This window comes from Mirounga angustirostris, unplaced genomic scaffold (assembly GCF_029215605.1).
Source record: "Mirounga angustirostris isolate CCGP_5_RB_7025 unplaced genomic scaffold, mMirAng1.0.hap1 SCAF_14, whole genome shotgun sequence".
In the NCBI taxonomy this organism is placed as follows: Eukaryota; Metazoa; Chordata; class Mammalia; order Carnivora; family Phocidae; genus Mirounga; species Mirounga angustirostris.
Window position 1 is genome coordinate 85,319,098 of NW_026991722.1, and position 17,964 is coordinate 85,337,061.

Below are 17,964 nucleotides of genomic sequence, written 5' to 3' on the forward strand. Positions count from 1 at the left end.
GGGTGGCGCTGCTAGGTAAGGCCCCCACCTGGTGCATGCCTCTCTCCGCAGTACTGTGGGGTTTTCATACCTTCGTAGTTACCCTTGGCGGGTCCTCCTGCCTTATTCGGCTGTCCCCTCCACGCCTGGCATGTGGTGGCTTGAGATTACTGCTTGTTAAGTGACTCTGGTTTCATTTTCCAAATTAAGAATTTTTATTCTCTCTCTGTCCTTATTATAATACACTTACATTATATACGTTTACATTATAATACAATTCGTTTTTTCATTGTGGAGCATTTAGAAATACAGATAACCCAAAAGGAAGAGATAAAACTCTTATAACCCCACTTCTAAAGATAACCAGTGGTAATATTTTGAAGTATGATTTCTAGACGTGTCAGTCACACCATGCATTCATGCCGATGATTGAAAGATGTCAGCACCATGTCTTGGGTTTCAGAATGTCGGCTTTATTCTCAGCTGGCTTGGTTCCATTCCTGGTTCTGGGACCTCCTAGCTGTGTGACCTTAGGCAGGTCACATCCCCTCCCTGAGTCTCCGTTTCTCCTCTGTAAAGGGAGGCTACGTGAGGATTCAGTGAGTTAATGCATGTGAAGGGATTAGAGGTACCTGGCACACAGCAAATGCGTAATTTCTCCTAGCTATCATTTTATACGCATGTGTATTTTTTTCTGGTGTTGAGTGGTGAGCCCCTTCCTAGGAATGTTGTGGTGTGCAACTGGTGGATTTGGACACTAGGCTGGGGAGACCCCCAGACCACCTCCTCCGGGGAGTGCTCCACGTTGCTCCATTTGGTGTCAGAGATGGGGACTGCTTAGAATGGGGCTTGGGCCACACAAAGCGTCTGGATGCTCTTACAAGCCAGTCCTGATCTTTATCGCTCAGGGATGTTTCCTGTCCCCATGGAGGCTTGGGTGTTGTCCAAGAAGGCAGCTGGATGGTCCCAGGGGGCTGGAAGTGGCCCCTGTAAGATGAGCTCACCAGGAACCCTTCCTCCTCCTCCCTTGGCTGTGTCTGTGTTTCAGGATGGGCTCAGCCGCCCGGAACAAGAGGCAGGGTCAGCCGGCCACCTCTAAGAAGGTCTGAACACTAGGGTGTCACCTGGACATCACTGGGACCCGGAGGGCCAGAGAGAGGAAGGGGTTAATGGGGCCTGGCTTTCAGAGGCGAGTTTAGGGTTGGTGATACCCATGGAGGGACGTGATGTCGCCCCTGACTTGCTCCGGGACCGTGGGTAAGTTAGGCAACTTGATCCACCCTCAGTTTCTTTGTCCGTAAAATGGGGCTAGTAGGAGGTCTCCCCTTATAAGGTGGTTGTGCCTCAGTATGTGAAGTCTCTGGGCAGAGCCAGGCGCACGGTCAGGGCCCCCTCCCAATTATTGTCATTTAGAACATTTGTAACAAAAACGCTGACTGAGCAGGCCAGGTGCTAAGTACTCACTGTGATCATCCCGCGGAATCCTTGTAATAAACTGTGGTTGTAATTGTTAATAACGCTACCGTCTTGCCGTCTGATTCTGCATTGCTTGGGAATACCTTTTCTTTTTTTTTTTACACGATTTTATTTGTTTTAGAGCGAGAAAGAGCGTGAGTAGAGGGAGGGACAGAGGGAGAGGGAGAGAGAGAGAGAATCTCCTGCAGACTCCACGCTGAGCATAGAGCCTGATGCAGGGCTTGATCCCATAACCCTGAGATTGTGACCGGAGCCGAAAACAAGAGTCGGAAGCTCAACTGACTGAGCCCCCCAGGGGCCCCTGCTTGAGAGGACGTTTAACCAGGGCTCCACACCTTTGACTGTGTGATCAAACATCCAGCACACAGTAAGTGACCAATAATAGGCAGTCATAGTGGTTCACTATTTTTCTTTTGCTGGTGCTACGCAGGGCTGTTTGTATTTTGAGGCAGACAACCCAAGCCAATGTCTGTAATTTGGAGTGCCTGCCCCTGGGGCTGATCCTGAAACCCACTACTTGTTTTTGTTGTCCGTTGCCCCCCATCAGTGGTGCACCAGGCCCCGTTCACCCACCTCAGCTGTTCTGAAGGCTGGCTGCTGAATCCTGGGGGTACCCCTGGGGTTCTCCAGATCGGATATTATACCCACAGCATGGCACATCCCAAATGTCTCCCAAACTTGGGAATGGGTAATCTGGCTCTTGTTGTGGGATGTGGTACTGAATTCGCAGCCAGGAACTGTGTTTTTTGGGGGGGTGGACCACAGAGGGAGGAGTCTGGCTTGTAGGCCTTGTGTGTTGCTGGCTTGGGCTGTGACCTGGGTGTCTCCTTGACCCGGCTGTGCCCTTCACATGCTACTGTCTCCAGACAGGTTTCTTTGACAGTACTTCCAGGGGGAGCACGATTCTGGGGGATTTCAGCTTCCAGAGTGTGTCTAGTGTGAGGGGGTAGCTGGAGGGTAGGCGGCTGGACCAGGCCTGAAACCCAAGATGATGCTGGAGAGAGATGCTAAGCTTTAAGTGTAACTGTGTGGGTGGTTCTTATTACCAAAACAATATAGAATTATTGTAGAGGGTGGTTCTTATTGCAAAAACAATCCAGAGTCATTGTAGAACACAAGCAAAACACACACAACACCGCACAAAAATCAGCCAAAATGTGAACTGCCTAGATATATATTACAGTACTTAACAATAACTAAAATAATATGATTAATGTTTATTGAGCACTTGCTAAATGCTTTACATGCTTTATTTTATTTTGCCCGTTCAGAAAACCATACTCATGAGAGATTTGAATTTAGGACCCTGTACTCATGAATACATGGTCAGAACCACCCAAAGGATGTGGTCCCCCATTGATTCTTCCATCTACGCTCCATCTACTTTTCCATTTCTTCTTCTGTCCATCCTTATATCTACCCATCTATTTTTTTTCTATCCACCGACCCATCCACCCATCCATCTGTCCATCCATCCTTCCATCCATCCATCCATCATCTATCCTTCCATCCAACCATCTTTCTGTCCATCCATCCATCCATCCATCCATGCACCCACCCATTAATTTACCACCATCTGTCTGTCCATCAGTGTATACATCATGCATCCATATATCCAACCATCTACCCATTCACCCTTCTGCCCATTCACCCATCCATCCGTGTATCCATGTGTGCATATATCCATCCATTCCATGCAGCTATTTATTGAGCACTGGCTCTGCTCCAGGCACCTCTCTATTAAGGATACAACAGGATTCAGTGCCTTTATGGGCCAGACATTCTAGTGGGGAGAAGCAGGTACATTGTCCCATTAATAAGACAGACAGTTTTATTTATTTTTTATTTTACTTATTAATTTATTTTTTTGGGGGGGGGAAGCGGGGGGCAGGGCAGAAGGGGAGAGGGAGAGAGCGAATTGTAAACAGGCTCCATGCCCAGCACGAGCCCACTGGAGGGCTCATCCCATGACCCTGAGATATGACCTGAGCCAAAATCAAGAGTCAGATGCTTAACTGACTGAGCCACCCAGGTGCCCCAAGACAATTTTAGATAGTGGTTAAGAACAGTGGTGAAAATAAAAGGTGATATGAGAGTCAGGTGTCTGTTTTTTTGTTGTTGTTGTTAGAGTGAGTGCGTGTGTGCCAGTGGTCGGGGGTGGGGGAGGCAGAGGGGGAGAGAGAGAATCTCAAGCAGACTCCACACCCAGTGAGAAGTCCAGTGCAGGGCTCAATCTCATGACCCTGAGCCCATGGACCATGACCTGAGCCGAAAGCAAGAGTCTGAGGCTTAACTGACTGAGCCACCGAGGCGCCCCCAGGTTAACTGTTGTAGATGGGAATAAGGGAATGGCTCTTTGAGGAAATTAACTTTGAGCTGAGACCTGAAGGTGACAAAGAGGCTATCTGAAGAGCCTGGGGGGCAGTGTTCTGGGCAGAAGGACTGACAAGTGCAAAGGCCCTGAGGCAGGAGCAAGTTGGAAATGCTAGAAGAACCAAAGGAGCAGAGGAAGCAAGGTGGGAGGTACAGTGCAGGGCGCCATGGGGTTTATGGTGAGTGTGGAGGCCCTTCATGATAGGATGTGGGTTTGGGTTTTAAAGAGATTCTTCTGGCTGCTGAGCAGAGAATGGACTTGGGATTGAGGCTGGGTGGAAACCTGGAGGACTGTGAGGAGGCGGTCATCCTCAGGTGAGAGAGGATGGGGGCAGAGGTGGAGGACAGCCCTCCCCAAGCCCTTCCCCCCCACTCCTGCCCCTCTTAGTACATAGCCCAACCTGCAGTCTGAGGATTATGTATTTATTTCTCTAATGTCTGTCTTCCCTAGGGGACGATAACCCTCAGGGGGGCAGGGACTTTGTCTCGTTCAGTGTCCTTTCCCCAGTACGGTGCCTGGCATACAGTAGGTGCGCTCAATAAATATTTGTCTGATGAATGACTGGTGTGTCCCAGAGAAAATCTGGGTGAAAATAACAATGAGGAGAGTGAGTAATAGTGATAACCAGGTAATAATAGCAGCAAGGCTGCGTGGAATGCGCTGTGCTAGGCTCCTGCCTTTCCCTCTGCCCTCTGCCTGTGTACCTGTACCTCCCTCGCTGGGCTGGAGAGTTTGGGCAGCTCTCGGAGGCCCTGTCCCCTGGCAGGCCATCAGCAAGTCCCTGGTTGGCTCGGGTTGGGCTCACTTTCAGGAAAGGACTTATCAGCCTGGGTGGGGCAGGCTTGGGTGAGGCCTCTTGACTGGGTAGGAGGGACTTGGGACAGTTGAAGACGGAGGTTCAGAGGGTGAGCCCCAGTTTTCCCAGCCTGTGACCTCAGGCAGGTCCCATCACCTCCGTGAGCCTCCGTTTTTTTTTTTTTCCAAAGCCAGGGGGTGACAGGTAACGATGCTGCCGTCTATCTATCCCCCAGGATACACCAGACACTGATAACTTACTTAGTTCTCATGGTAGCTCCCGGAGGTGGGAACTCTTCTTGTTCCTGTTTTCCAGATGAGGACACTGAGGTCAAGAGGGGCAAAGTCATTACCCCCGATGGCCACTCAGGAGGTAGGATTTGAACCCACCTACAGCTTATCAATTCAGTGTTTCCCAAGTTCTAGTCATTCTTGTATCACCTTGAGCATTGTTCATATTTCTGTACCACTTGGACTGTTCCTCAGTTAACCTTCTTCTTGAACTTGACTCACCTTCTTAAACAGCAGTTTTATTGAGATATAATTCATGTACTCTACAATTCATCCATTTAAAGTGCCTGGTTAGCCCAGTCGGTGAAGCATGTGACTCTGGATCTCAGGCTTATAAGTTCGAACCCCACATTGGGTATAGAGATGACTTAAAAATAAAATCTTAAAAAAAAAAGTGCACAAATTCAAATTACAATTAAAAATAGAAATATGGTACAAACTTCCACTTATAAAATATATAAGTCATGGAGGTGAAAAGTACAGCCTGGAGAGTATAGTTAATAAGACTGTAATAATGTCATTTTGTAACAGATGGTGACTACCCTTATCGTGATGAGCACTGAGGAATGTAGGGAATTGTTGAATCATTATGTTGTACACCTGAAACTAACAATACTGTGTGTCAATTATATGTCAATAAAAAAAAAATACCGTATGATCCAGCAATTCCACTTCTGGGTATTTATCTGAAGGAAACAAAACACTGACTCAAAAAGATACAGGCACCCCGTGTTCATTGCAACATTATTTATAATAGGTAAGATATGGAAGCAACTTATGGGTCCTTGGATAGATGAGTGGATAGAGAAGATGTGGTCTATAGACAAAGGAATATTATTCAGCCATAGAAAGAACACCATTTGTGGCATGGGTGGACCTGGAGGGCATTATGCTCAATGAAATAAGAGAAAGATAAATACCATATGATTTCACTTATATGTGGAATCTAAAAAAATCCCCCCTAAACAAACAAAAAAACCCAAACAAACCAAGCTCATAGATACAGAGAACAGATGGGTGGTTGCCAGAGGTGGGGGCTGGGAGGGTAGGTAAAGTGGGTGAAGAGGGTCAAAAAGTTCAAACTTCCAGCTGTAAAATCAATATGGGAATGCAATATACAGCATGGTGACTATAATTTATGACACCGTCTGGCATATTTGAAAGTTGCTAAGAGAATAGATCCTAAAAGTTCTCATCACAAGAAGAAAAAAAAATTTTGTAACTATGGTGATGGATGTTAGCTAGAGCTATTGTGGTGATCATTTCACAATATATACAAATACCGAATCATTGGGGTGCTGGGGTGGCTCAGTCGGATGAGTGCCTGACTATTAGTTTGGCTCAGGTCGTGATCTCAGGGTCATGGGATCGAGCCCCCGTCAAGCTCTGCACTCAGCTCGGAGTCGGCTTGAGATTCTCCCTCTCCCTTTGCCCCTCCTGCTTGTGTTCTCTCCCTCTCTCTCTAAAATAAATTAATAAATTAACAAACAAATATTGAATCATTATGTTGAGTCCCTGAGGTAATTATAATGTTTCATGTCAATTAGACTTCAGTAAAAAAAATAAAAGTACATAAAAAGAAAAAAATATTTTTAAAGATTTTATTTACCCATTTTAGAGAGAGAGTGAGAGATTGCACATGAGCAGGGAGGGGCCGAGAGGAGGGAGAGGGAGAGAGAATCTGAAGCAGACTCTGCTCTGAGCGCAGAGCCCAACGTGGGGCTCGATCCCACGACCCTGAGATCATGAGCTGAGCTGAAACCAAGAGTCAGATGCTTAAACTAACTGATCCACCCAGGGGCCCCAAAAGAAAAAAAATTTAAAAAGTGTACAATTCAGTGGTTTTGATATTTACAGAGTTCTGCAACCTTCACCATGGTCAATTTCGGAACATTGTTACGACCGGGTAAAGAAATCCCTTACCTGTTAGCGATCATTGCCTGCTTCCCTCCAAGGACCCCAGCCATGGGTATACCACCACTAATCTTTCTGTCTCTAATGATTGGCCTGTTTTGGATATTTCATGCAAGTGGAGTCATACAACATGTGGCCTTCTGTGACCGACTTCTTGCACTTGGCATAACGTTTTTAGGGCTCGCCTGGATCATAATGCGTATCAGGACTCCATTCCTTTTTGTGGCTGAATAATATTCCATTGTATGGATGTACCACATGTTGACTCGTTTTTTGTTTGTTTTTTTTTTAAACTTAAACATTTTAAAGATGTCCGATGGGCTAGTTATATTTGATGTAATACACATGGAAGTATATTAGTAGCCTATCACACACACGCTCTGGTGTATTTGGGACCTTGCCTTAGGAACTAAGGTGAGCTGCGTGCTTGTTATATTTGGGATTTGGGAGCAGGTATGACAAGAAGTTTTACGCTCGTCGCACAGATGAGGAAAGCATATCCTGTTGGGCTCAGTTTTGCCAACATTTATTGTGCCTGGGCTGTACGCTGTGCCCGTCTGTGTATTGGATTGAAACACCAAAGTGCTGGTTTTGCAGGTTGGTCCACGAGGGTGGAATATCGTAATTTCGTATGGTATAACCTCAGGATGACCCCACCAGGTGGGCAGTAGCGATCCCTTTTCCCAGATGAGAAAAACTGAGGGTTAGGGAGGGAGGTGACTCAGCACTGGGACTCCACGTCCCTGCTCGTTTCCCTTGGCCTCCCTGGCCTCGCTTGGCACTCGGCAGCAACACCGCTGACTCACGGGGGGACGGGCGCTTTGGCTTATTGATTCAGCAGCGGGGCTGGGTTTCCCTGCATGGTCCACACTTGCCTCGCTGCAGCGTGGTGTCTGTGTGCCCCGCGGCACGCACTGGCCAGGCAGCTGGCCAGGGAGCCGGCAAGTTTACCGATCTGTGGTCTTCGGGGCCTCTGACAGCCCGGCCCTCCCTCTCCCCGTCCTGCAGCCCAGGGGTGTGGGGGGGAATGCTGAGCCGGCGTGCCCCCCTGGGGAGGATCGCTCCGCATTTGGCAGTGCCTGTTTGTGGAGCAAACCTGCAGAGTCCCCAGGGCAGGCATTGGATCTGGGCCCCAACAAGGCTGTCTGGATTTTCGTGCCTTCTCCTTTGGAAGTTTTCCCTTGTAGGGGAGGGAAGGCTTGAGGAGGAGGATGAGTGTTTCGCTCCAGGTCACACAGCCAGCTAGGAGCTGAGCAGAGCAGAGACAAGACGTCAGGATTCCTGCTTCCTAATTCATACTCTTTCCATGGGACAGCCTCCGGTGCCCCCTCGCCTTTCCATGCCCCATCCTTGTTGGAGGGAGCTGTCTGTGCCGCCCCCTCTAGCAGGTGTTAGCAGGCTCAGGGGATGCTAAAGCTCCCAAGCCGTCTAGGTGCAGCCTGAACACCCATTGGCCACCTGCAAGCCTCGGACACTGCCTTGGGTGACTCAGAGAGCTCACCAGACAGGTTGAAAGAGACATGAAGATGCTCTCAACACCCAGCACCCCGGTGGGTAGGGGGATGGGTTTGGGCCCCTTCCCCATCTATTCCCCCCATGCCAGGGTCCACCCCCAGCCCGGTCCATGGCCACCTGCCTCTGGCTGGGCCTGGGTCTGCTGGGCTTTGCAGGAGAAATGCCACCCACTGCCTTCCTTGCCCTGGGTGGACAAAGCCTTGTGAGGACCCTGCCAGTCAGAGGTGAGGGAGGCAGAAATGGGACCAGACCCTCTGGAATCACAGCCCAATGAGGATGACCACGGCTCTGCAGAGAGACAGACCCGAGTTCCAATCTTGCCTCTGGACAAGTCACGTGCGATGGCGGTGCCTCCCTCAAAGGGCCTTTTAAGGATTGGGCCTGTAGTAGGAGCTCAACCCATGGCAATGGCATTGGGGAGGAGGAAGGAGCAGAGCGGGTGGGCTCTTGTATCAGGCAGGCCTGGGTTCAAGGACTTGTCTTCAGCGCTTGCTGTTTGTGTGACGCTGGGCAAGTCCAATCCTCGGCCTCAGTTTCCGTGTTTGTACAATGGGAATGATTGTAGAATCGCCTCTTAGCGGGCTGTCATCCGGATAGACGGACATGCTGTCTGTGACGTTCTTACCATCCTGGTGCTGGGCGTGTCTTTGGCAGGTGTTACTATGATTACTATTAGTGTAACAATAATAATGATTCCACAGTATGCGCATCAGACGTATCTGTGCATTTATTGGATGACTTTGCAGTATCGGGATTGTGTTTCTTTGACAAAGGGGAAACCAACAGAGCTCCTCCTCTGGGGATTTGGAATAAAATGTTTGGCCCGAGGCCAGGGACTCTGTGTCCTGCCTCTCTGGGCCCTTGATAAACGAAGCCTGTGGCCTGAGTGAGGCTAGCTGGTGGATGGTAGATGGTTCCACCCCCAACTTTCTCCTGGGGAGCAGTTCCCAAGTCTGGCCTATTGGAGCCTGTGGGTCAGGACAGAAAGGCCTGAATGTTTCAGAGGTGCTTTAACCCTGTGGCCACCTGGGGGCATCCGCCATCCCTCACCCCACCCCTGGGGTTCCGGGCAGGGGGGCCCAGGGTTCGGATGTGCTGACTGTTGGGACCAAGGGCTTGGCTTCTCGCTCTCAGACTCACAGGAGGCTGGGGATGGAGGAGCAGAGGTCGCTGAAGCCCCGAGAGGGCAGGGTGCTGGCCTGCGTCACCAGAGAACCGAGGGCAGAGGGCTCTGGGCAGGGACATCTTATTTTGCACCTCATCAACCTCTGTCCTCACTGAGTTTGACCTTGGCACCTCCCACATGGGGCGCAGAGTCTGGTTCTTACTCATAAGTGCACCTGTTACTACACAAACCACAAGGCCAAAGATTCATCGCCCCGGACCCACATATGCTTCACGTGGGTGTCCTCCAGAACCTCAGAGCTCCAGCAGGGTATGGAGGGGGGGCGGTAGTATTCACGACCACTGCGGAAATACAGCTGTCAACGTGTGTGGGACACATGCTGTGAACCTCATCCTCCCGACGGCCCCGTGTTTTTATACCCATTTTACAGATGAGGAAACTGAGGCACAGAGAGACCTCTTACCTCACTTAAGGCCACCTAGCTAGCACGTGGTTGAACTGCAATATGAACCCAGGTAGCTGGGTGTCTTCGAGACCTTGCTTTCAGTTCTTTTGGGTATATACCCAGACGTGGCATTGCTGGACCCCATGGTAATTCTGTTCTTAATTCTCCGGGGGAAACCGCCATGCTGTTGTCCACACAGCAGCCGCGCCATTTTATGTTCCCGCCATTTTATGCACACGGACTCCAGCGTCTCCACGTCCCCACCAACGTTTGTCCTTTTCTGTGGTTTTGATGCCAGCCATCCTAATAGATGTGGCTGGCACCTGGTTTTTGTGGGAGATTCTTAGGATCTGTATTTGTTGGGCCTTGGTTCCTGTTAGAACGTCTGTTGCATCATGATGTGCTTTCTGGAAATATTTTGACCTCCTTTACCCGATGGTGAACTTTAACAGGATGTACCCAGTGCCCCACAAAGGGCTGGCCTGGAAATAATAAAGAACCTGTTTTTCATGGACTCAGGGCATGCCCTGGCATGTGTCGTTTTGGGGAGAAATGCATTAGGCCTGGGTCTTAATTCTTGCAGGATGCTCTCCAGACACCATGGACCCAGCTCCTGGCTCACTGGGGAAGAAGCAGCAACTAAGTACCCGGAGCTTGGCTACTCCGAAGAAACCCCCCAGGAAGCTTTAAAAAATCCAGGTGCTGCTGGGTCCACCCTCTGGAGGCTCACACTCAGTAAGTCTGGGATGAAGCCTGAGCATTTGTAATAAAAAAGAAATCCCAGGGCGCCTGGGTGGCTCAGTGGTTAAGCGTCTGCCTTCGGCTCAAGTCATGATCTCAGGGTCCTGGGATTCAGTCCTGCTTTGGGCTCCCTGCTCAGTGGGGAGCCTGCTTCTCTCTTTCCCTCTGCTCCCCCCATGCTTCTCTCTCTCTCTCTCTCTCTCTCTCTCTCTCTCGTTCTCTTTATCTCAAATACATAAATAAACTCATTCAAAGAAAAAAAAAGAAAGAAAGAAATCCCCCCATGGTGCCCCACCCAGGTGATTCTTATGGGTTCTTGGCCCTGTAACATATTATTTGACCCTGGCTACAGCTAAGGGATTTATCCCAGAACTACCCAAGGGACGTGTGTGTGTGTGTGTCTGCATCTTGGCTTGAGCGAGTGAATGCATGGGTGGGTGGCTGAATGAGTGCGTACAGAGGCCCTCAAAGCTCTGTCATTCACACACCATCCCGATTTTGCCATGTCTGTGTGCCTCCAACGTTATTATTCGCCTAATATTTTAATAGTACAAAATATTATAAATCGAGAAAACCAGCATCTCTGGCCATCAGTAGTTTGTTTTAAGAATACAAACAAAGGAGGGGCACCTGGGTGGCTCAATCAGTGAAACCTCCAGCTCTTGGTTTCCGCTCAGGTCGTGACCTCGGGGTCAAGAGACCGAGCCCTGCATCGGGCTCTGCGCCAGTGCAGAGTCTGCTTGAGATTCTCTCTTCCTTTCCCTCTGCCCTTCCTGCTCGCTCTCACTCTCGCTCTCTCTAAAATAAATAAATCTTAAACAAAAAGAATACAAGCAAAGGAGACCAAACGTGTCATGGTTCCAGGTACATAAATGCTGCCATCCCGATGGGCTTGGAGCGGGGGGCCTTGCACTGAAAAGTATTGCACCAGCATTAAGTACAGCCGAGACCCACTAGAGACTTTCTCCCGGCCGGACCTACTTGTCCTCCATGAGTCAGTGCTATGTCACGTCCAGCCCTGGGACCGTGTGCCTGTCAAGCTTCATAAATGCAGAGTCGGGCAGTGAGGGTGTGAGGCAGGAGCCTGGGGGTGGGAGGCAGCGAGTGGGGGTCCCAGTGGGCCAGGCCCGCTCTCTTGCCTGGTCATCGCTGGCACTGACCTGTGGCTGTTGGGGCAGCCTGAGTCCGGGGCATCCCTTGCCCCACGGTGGCCCCAGAACCTCAGAGGTTCAAAGCGTTTATCTACAGGTTCACTGAGCTGAGACAGGGCCCTGCCGAGGAGGTGAGGCTCTTGGTCCGGCGCAGGGCCCAGCGGGCGCGGGCCTGGCTGCTGGGAGTCAGGAGGGAGAGAGAGCGTCTCCTGCAGGGCCCAAGTCCCCATGGGGTGGGCATCAGCGTCCTGGTTCCTGGGATCCCCGGCATGGAGGCCTGTGGTCTGGGTGCTGGTCCCTGCCTCTTCTTGACATGTGACCTTGAGTGAGTCCCTTGATCTCTGAGCTTCCCTTGGTGCGTCTGTCAAATGAATTCATTTGGGAAGTACCACTGGTTGGTTGCTGTGGTCCAGGAGCCAAGCTGTTTGCTGCAGGCAGCATCCCTTCTCTCTAGGAGTTTATGGGCTGGTGGGGGGAGGGGGCAGAACCTTGCAGGGGTGGGGGGAGAGGAGCAGGATGCTTTCAAGAAAGTCTGGTGGAGGTAGTTTCTCAGAGGGCTTGGCTCCGGCTTTTCTGGGTGGCTTAGAACAGAGACATTTATTCTCTCACACTCTGAAGGCTCAGAGTCCAAAATCAAGGTGTTGGCAGGGCTGCACTCCCTCCAGGGCTCTAGGGGAAGACCTTTCTTTCTTGCAGCTTCTGGTGGCTTCTAGCAATTCTCGGTGCGTCTTGGCTCCTATCTGTATATCTGTCTCTTCTTTTCTTCAAAGGACACCAGTCATTGGATTAGGGTTCCCCCCAATCCAGTGTGACCTCAGTAAAGAGCTGATTAGATCTGCAAAGGCCAAGTAAGGTCATCTTCTAAGATTCCAGGTGCACATGAATTTGGGGGGGGACACTCACTATTCAACCCACCACACTGAGGAAGGGCCATTAAGACTGAGACCTAAAGGATGTGTGTTTGGCGGGGGGGAGGGGGAGGGGAGAGAGTGTCCTTCCAGGCTGAGGGAACAGCATGTGCGAAGGCTTTCCCGTGCAAGTACGGCAGAGGCCATTGTGATGGGAGCAGAGTGGCAAAGGGAGTGTTGGAGGCTGAGGGCAGAGAGACTGGGGGGCCAGGCACAGAGCCATGGAAAGGGGATGGATTTAATTCTGAGCCCCTCTGAAGATCCAGGCAAGGGGGCATGATGTGATTGGATTCTCTTTGGGAAAAGTTCATCTGACTTCAGCCTGGGAAGGTGCATGGCAGTGACTGACGGTGTGCGTGCTCTAAAGCTTACCCCTGAGCACATTTACCTCCTGGCAGGTAGCTAGGGCAGGACTAATACTCCGGAGGAAACGGAGACTCAGAGAGGGCAAGCAGATTTTCCAGGGTCACACAGCTAGGATGAAGAGCACTCGGGGTCCTTGCCAGCGCTTTCTGTCTTGTGAATGCTCACCACATGTGGATGCGACGGTCCCTGGTCCTTGAAAGACAGCTGGGATTCTGGGGCAGGGACCATGCCCTGGAACAGGGAACACTGCTTTTATACACACACTCCTGCCTGGGCTGAATTATTTGCCCAGCCAAGAGAAGGTTTAGCTGCGGGCTGGTAATAAAGTAGCCTTAGCAACTTAGTGAGTATGGAATTAATTCCCTTGTATCTCTGAGTTGCTATGATCCTCCTCACTCAGAATGGAGCTCCGCAGGAGAAAAAGCAGGCGAAGAACAGTAAACACTGATGTGTCCACTGGAGAGCATTTGGGAGGGTTGTGATAAAATCTCGGGCCAAGGCCCAAAGGGCATGGCAGGATAATTGTGACCGTTCCAGAACCTTTGGGCTGATGTTTCTCTGACTTTGGGGATGTGTATTGGCATGGAAAAGAACTTTCTTTTTCACGGGAAATAAAAATACATATCTGTTTCAGATGTAACATTCCACAGAGTGAATATATCAATGTCCCCCCACTGGGACGTGACACATAAATCAGGCACTGTCTCCCAGGTACTGAGGATGCTAATAAGGATGCTTATTTGCTGGATCAGAAATCCCCTGTGCAGGGCAAGGCCCTTATTTCCTGCTTAGTCTCTTGTTTTTGTTTTTTTTTTTAACTCCCCCTTTGTCTCAGTGCTGAGAGCCAGGAGGAGGGAGGAATTACTCTGGAATACCCTCTTTCCGTTGAGGATTTTTCTCCAACTGTGTTTTGAGAGAGCGGTGGGGTGCTCCTTCAGGAGAAAGCTGACCCAGTAATTGCTGATGACCTCCCCCACCCCTGGCTGCTGAGATGGACCCCTTCCCCAGCAAGGTGGAGAGATGCTCTGTGTGTTTGCGTGTTTGGGGGTGGGGGTTGTGGAGCAGAGAAGTTAAATTTGGTTCCGGATCTGAGGGCTGGTTTCCTTCCTCTCCTGGTGAAAAGGCTCTGTGGAATGAATCACGTCCTCTCTTTAGAGTTCTAGGCCCACAGAATGTCAAGGCCAGGCTGGTGCTGTTGGAGGGACGCCCGCCCAGGGGATGTCAGAATCTGGTTTGCAACTCCATGGAGGGACTTTGGGCCACAGGGATGATGCCTGTGACTTCCCATTGAGGTACATATATTCATTTCATTCATTCATTCATTCATTCATTCATTCATTCATCCATCCACCCATTGCCATCCTAGGTGATGTGCAACTCCCTCTTGGGGGTGGGGCCTTATGTTAATCATCCACTCCTTCTTTGTGCATCTGCTTGGGCCTAGCCCTTTTCAGGCCCCAGGGACTCATCCATGGGAATGACAGACAAGGCCCCACACCCTAGGGTAGGGGTCGACCAGCTTCTCCTGTGAAGGACCAGATAGTAAATATTTTTGGGTTTTTGGACCAGAAGAGCCCCATCACAACTGACTGCCATTTACTGCCTGAGTAGCCAGGCACAATATGTAACTGAGTGCTTGCTCCACTCCCATTTTCTTTATGGACACTGAAATTTGATTTTCATAGAATTTTTATGTGTCACGAAGTAGTCTCCTTTCAATTTTTTTTCCCCCAATGATTTAAAAATCATTCTGATTTTTTTTTTTTAAAGAATTTTTTTTTTATTCATGAGAGACAGAGCGAGAGAGAAAGGCAGAGGGAGAAGCAGGCTCCCAAGGAGCAGGGAGCCCGATGCGGGACTCGATCCCAGGACCCTGAGATCATGACCCGAGCTGAAGGCAGACGCTTAACCATCTGAGCCACCCAGGCGCCCAAAATCATTCCGATTTTTAAGCAGAGAACTGAGGAGGCAGGCCCTTGCTGCAGGCTGTGGGAACAGCAAGGGCAAAGGTCCTGGGGTAGGCAGTTTCCAGGGGGGAAGGCGGGTGGTGGTGGCGTGTACAACGAACAGGAAAGTGTGTGTGGCTGAAGTCTAATGAGCGAAGGGGAGAGCGGTGAGGCCGTTTTAGATTTTTATGAAGACTTCCCCTCTCTGAGCTCACTTGCCCTGATTGAAAGTAAACGAGGGTGGTGATAGCACCTTCCTTTAGTAATGGGAGGACGAGGTGTCTTGCTGAAAGCAGCGCCCGACACGTGGGGTTGCTCGTGGTGGCGGCAGCGGGGCTGTGGGTGATCACTCTGACGTCCTTCTCTCGTGCCATGGGCCTCTCCTCACGTTTTGTCTTCCGCGTGGAATACATCATCTGCTTGGCCTTGGGCTTCCCCAGAGCAGACCCAGGCACAGTGATTCCATTGCTGATTCCATTGCCTATGCTGTGTGTGGGCGGTGGGCCCAGGAAAGGCTGCCCAGGGCTTGGGGAAGCCGGACAGGGTGGGGAAAGAGGCCGCTGCTGGGTGTGTTCATCAGCAGGTCACCTCTGTGGGCAACAGGGCCTCAGCGCCACGGGGGACCTCCGGGGACCGTGTCGAATGGGCACCTCAATCATCACCCTGAGGGTGCGGGGGAGCTGGGGTATGTATACTCCGCTTCTGGGGGGTTAGCTCCTGGCCGCGTCTGGCCTGTCTGGCACCCCGGCCCCCAGGGTAGAGGGAAGCCCTCGGGCAGGGCCTTTAGGGCTTTTGGAAGCGGTTGGAGCTACAGGGTTGGGGATGGCAGACCCCTGCAGTGGGATTTTGGGTCTCCTTCAAGACCTAGCTCAGGTGTCTCCCCTGCGGACACTTCCCTCCAGCAGCTTCTGGTCCTACCTCCTCTGGTCTCCCGGAGCCCCCAGGCAGACGCCCCCCCCTCCCTGGGGGTCTAGTGCTCAGGGCCTGCCGCTGGCCTTCCTCCTTGGTCTGTGTTGGGCCTGTGTCTTGTTCACTTTTGTATCCACGGGGCTTGGTTGTTACCTAACGTTGATGAGTTAAGGGTGACGAGCGGGACCCCTGCCCTCAAGTGCGCAGGGTCCTGGCGGGAGGCCTGTGAGTGACAGGTGGCCACAGTTCCGGGAAGGAGCCCGGGGAGCCTGTGTATGGGGTGGCTGTGCCTTTGAGCCCCCCAGCTCCCAGACTCGTGCTTCTCACCCCTGCATGAACCCTGACATCTCTCTTGGGAGTTCTTAAAATGCACCCGCGTCTGGGCTCCACCTGCAGAAATCCTCATTTAGCCCAGCACCACATCTGGCTATAAATATTGATCCAGTCCTTCTGGCTTGGCATGTTGTGAAGGCCTCTGGGTTGTTGTAACAAACCGCCATGAATCGTGGCTCAAAACAACAGAAGTTGATTCTGCCATAGTTCTGGAGGTCAGGAGTTCGCAGTCAGTTTCACTGAGTAGAAATCGGCCACCTCCAGAGGCTCTGGGGGAGAGTCCATTTCCTTGCCCGTTCCAGCTTCTAGAAGCTGCCCCCTTTCCCCCCCACCCCCTGGCCTTCCTCCATCTGCAGAGCCAACAGCTCAGCACCTTCCAGTGTCTCTGTGGAGGCTGTCATTTGGCCTTTCCTGTAGGTAGGTCTCCTCTTACAGGGACACGCATGATTGCATTTAGGGCCCACCCAGATCATCCAGAGTCTTCCTCGCCTCTCTAGATCTTTAACGCAAGTCCATCCGCAGAGGTGCCTTTCCGTGCACGGTGGAGGGATCCTGCTTCCGGGGATGGGCACGGGGCCCCCGGCCTGTGCAGGCATTCCCCAGCAGCCGAGCTTCCAGACTCCCGCAGGGCTGGGCTCCTTCTCTCTGCTTTACAAGTGGGGAAACGGAGGCACGGGGCGGGGGAGTGATTTTTTTCTGAAGCTGAGCCTGAATCTGAGCCTGACCTCACAGCCTCTGAACCCTGAGTCGTGTTCGTCTTCGCTCCACTCGCCCAGGGCAGGAGGGGGATATGCACGGCTGGCCCTGCCCTGCCCAGCCCGGTCCCGTCTGTGGGTCCCAGGACAGTCGAGACCCCCGCCGCAGCTCCAGTCCCAGAATTGGTAGTGCACTTGTTATTTTTAGGGTATCTCTGTTCCAAACCCCCTCAATGGAAAGGTTTCTCATTCCTGCTTCATGTGATCCTTTGGGAAGAAAGTCACTATTCATGGCAGTTCTTCAAAACTAGTCTTCGGGGCGATTGAACTCAAATGGGCATTGCAGGCAGGCATCAGACCCGAAGACAGAAGTAAAGAGGAAGGGAGCCACTCCGCACTGGGTACTGTGCTGGGGCCTTCCAGGTCCGGCTGGTTTTGGCATCATTCTCCGCATTCCACAGGCAAGAAAACTGAGGCTCGGGGAGGGGAATTGACTTATAAGGCCTTGCAACTAGTAAGCGTAGAATTGGGATTTGAACCCAGGTCTCTCTGACTCCCTGCACTTTGGGCTGGTGTTGGATTAGTAGGCCCAGCATGCTCACTGCTTCTGCATTGGTGGGGGTGGGTTTTTCTGGGATCCCTTTGGCTGTGATTCCCCCTGACTTCATGTTGGGGGTGGGGTTTATGCTCTTCCTCCCTTGTATGTGGATGGTCTCAAGTCACACTGTCTTTCCTCTTTATCCCCCCTGTCACCTACTGGGTCCAGACCACCCCCCATCTCCCACCCAGGAGGCCGCAGGCTGCTACTTTTTGGTCCCCGGCCTCCACTCTTGCCCTCCACAATTTATTCTCCACTGGGTGCCCTGAGGGAGCTTCTAGAAGGGTCACTAAAGTCCTCTAGTGACTTTCTGTCCCACATAGGAGTGGACCCATGCTCCTTTCTGGAGAGGCTCTGCCTGACATTGATTTTCAAAATGACCTTTCTTACCTGGCCCTCCCT

General features: G+C 51.3%; 1 protein-coding gene across 7 annotated transcripts in view; it reads left to right on the forward strand.

The window, feature by feature from the left end:
• The window catches only part of KIAA1671 (KIAA1671 ortholog), a 189,851-nt gene that overhangs the window by 11,563 nt on the left and 160,324 nt on the right, over window positions 1–17,964 (forward strand). The window contains exon 1 of one of the 7 annotated variants that reach the window (XM_064578558.1): window positions 14,237–14,373. The exons of 5 other annotated variants lie outside the window; for them this stretch is intronic. In XM_064578558.1, coding sequence (XP_064434628.1) covers window positions 14,300–14,373 — 74 coding nt within the window. In that variant the 5' untranslated portion in view covers window positions 14,237–14,299. Of the gene's footprint in view, window positions 1–14,236; window positions 14,374–17,964 lie in introns of those variants that run through there. One more of the 7 variants, XM_064578560.1, reaches the window with a different exon arrangement.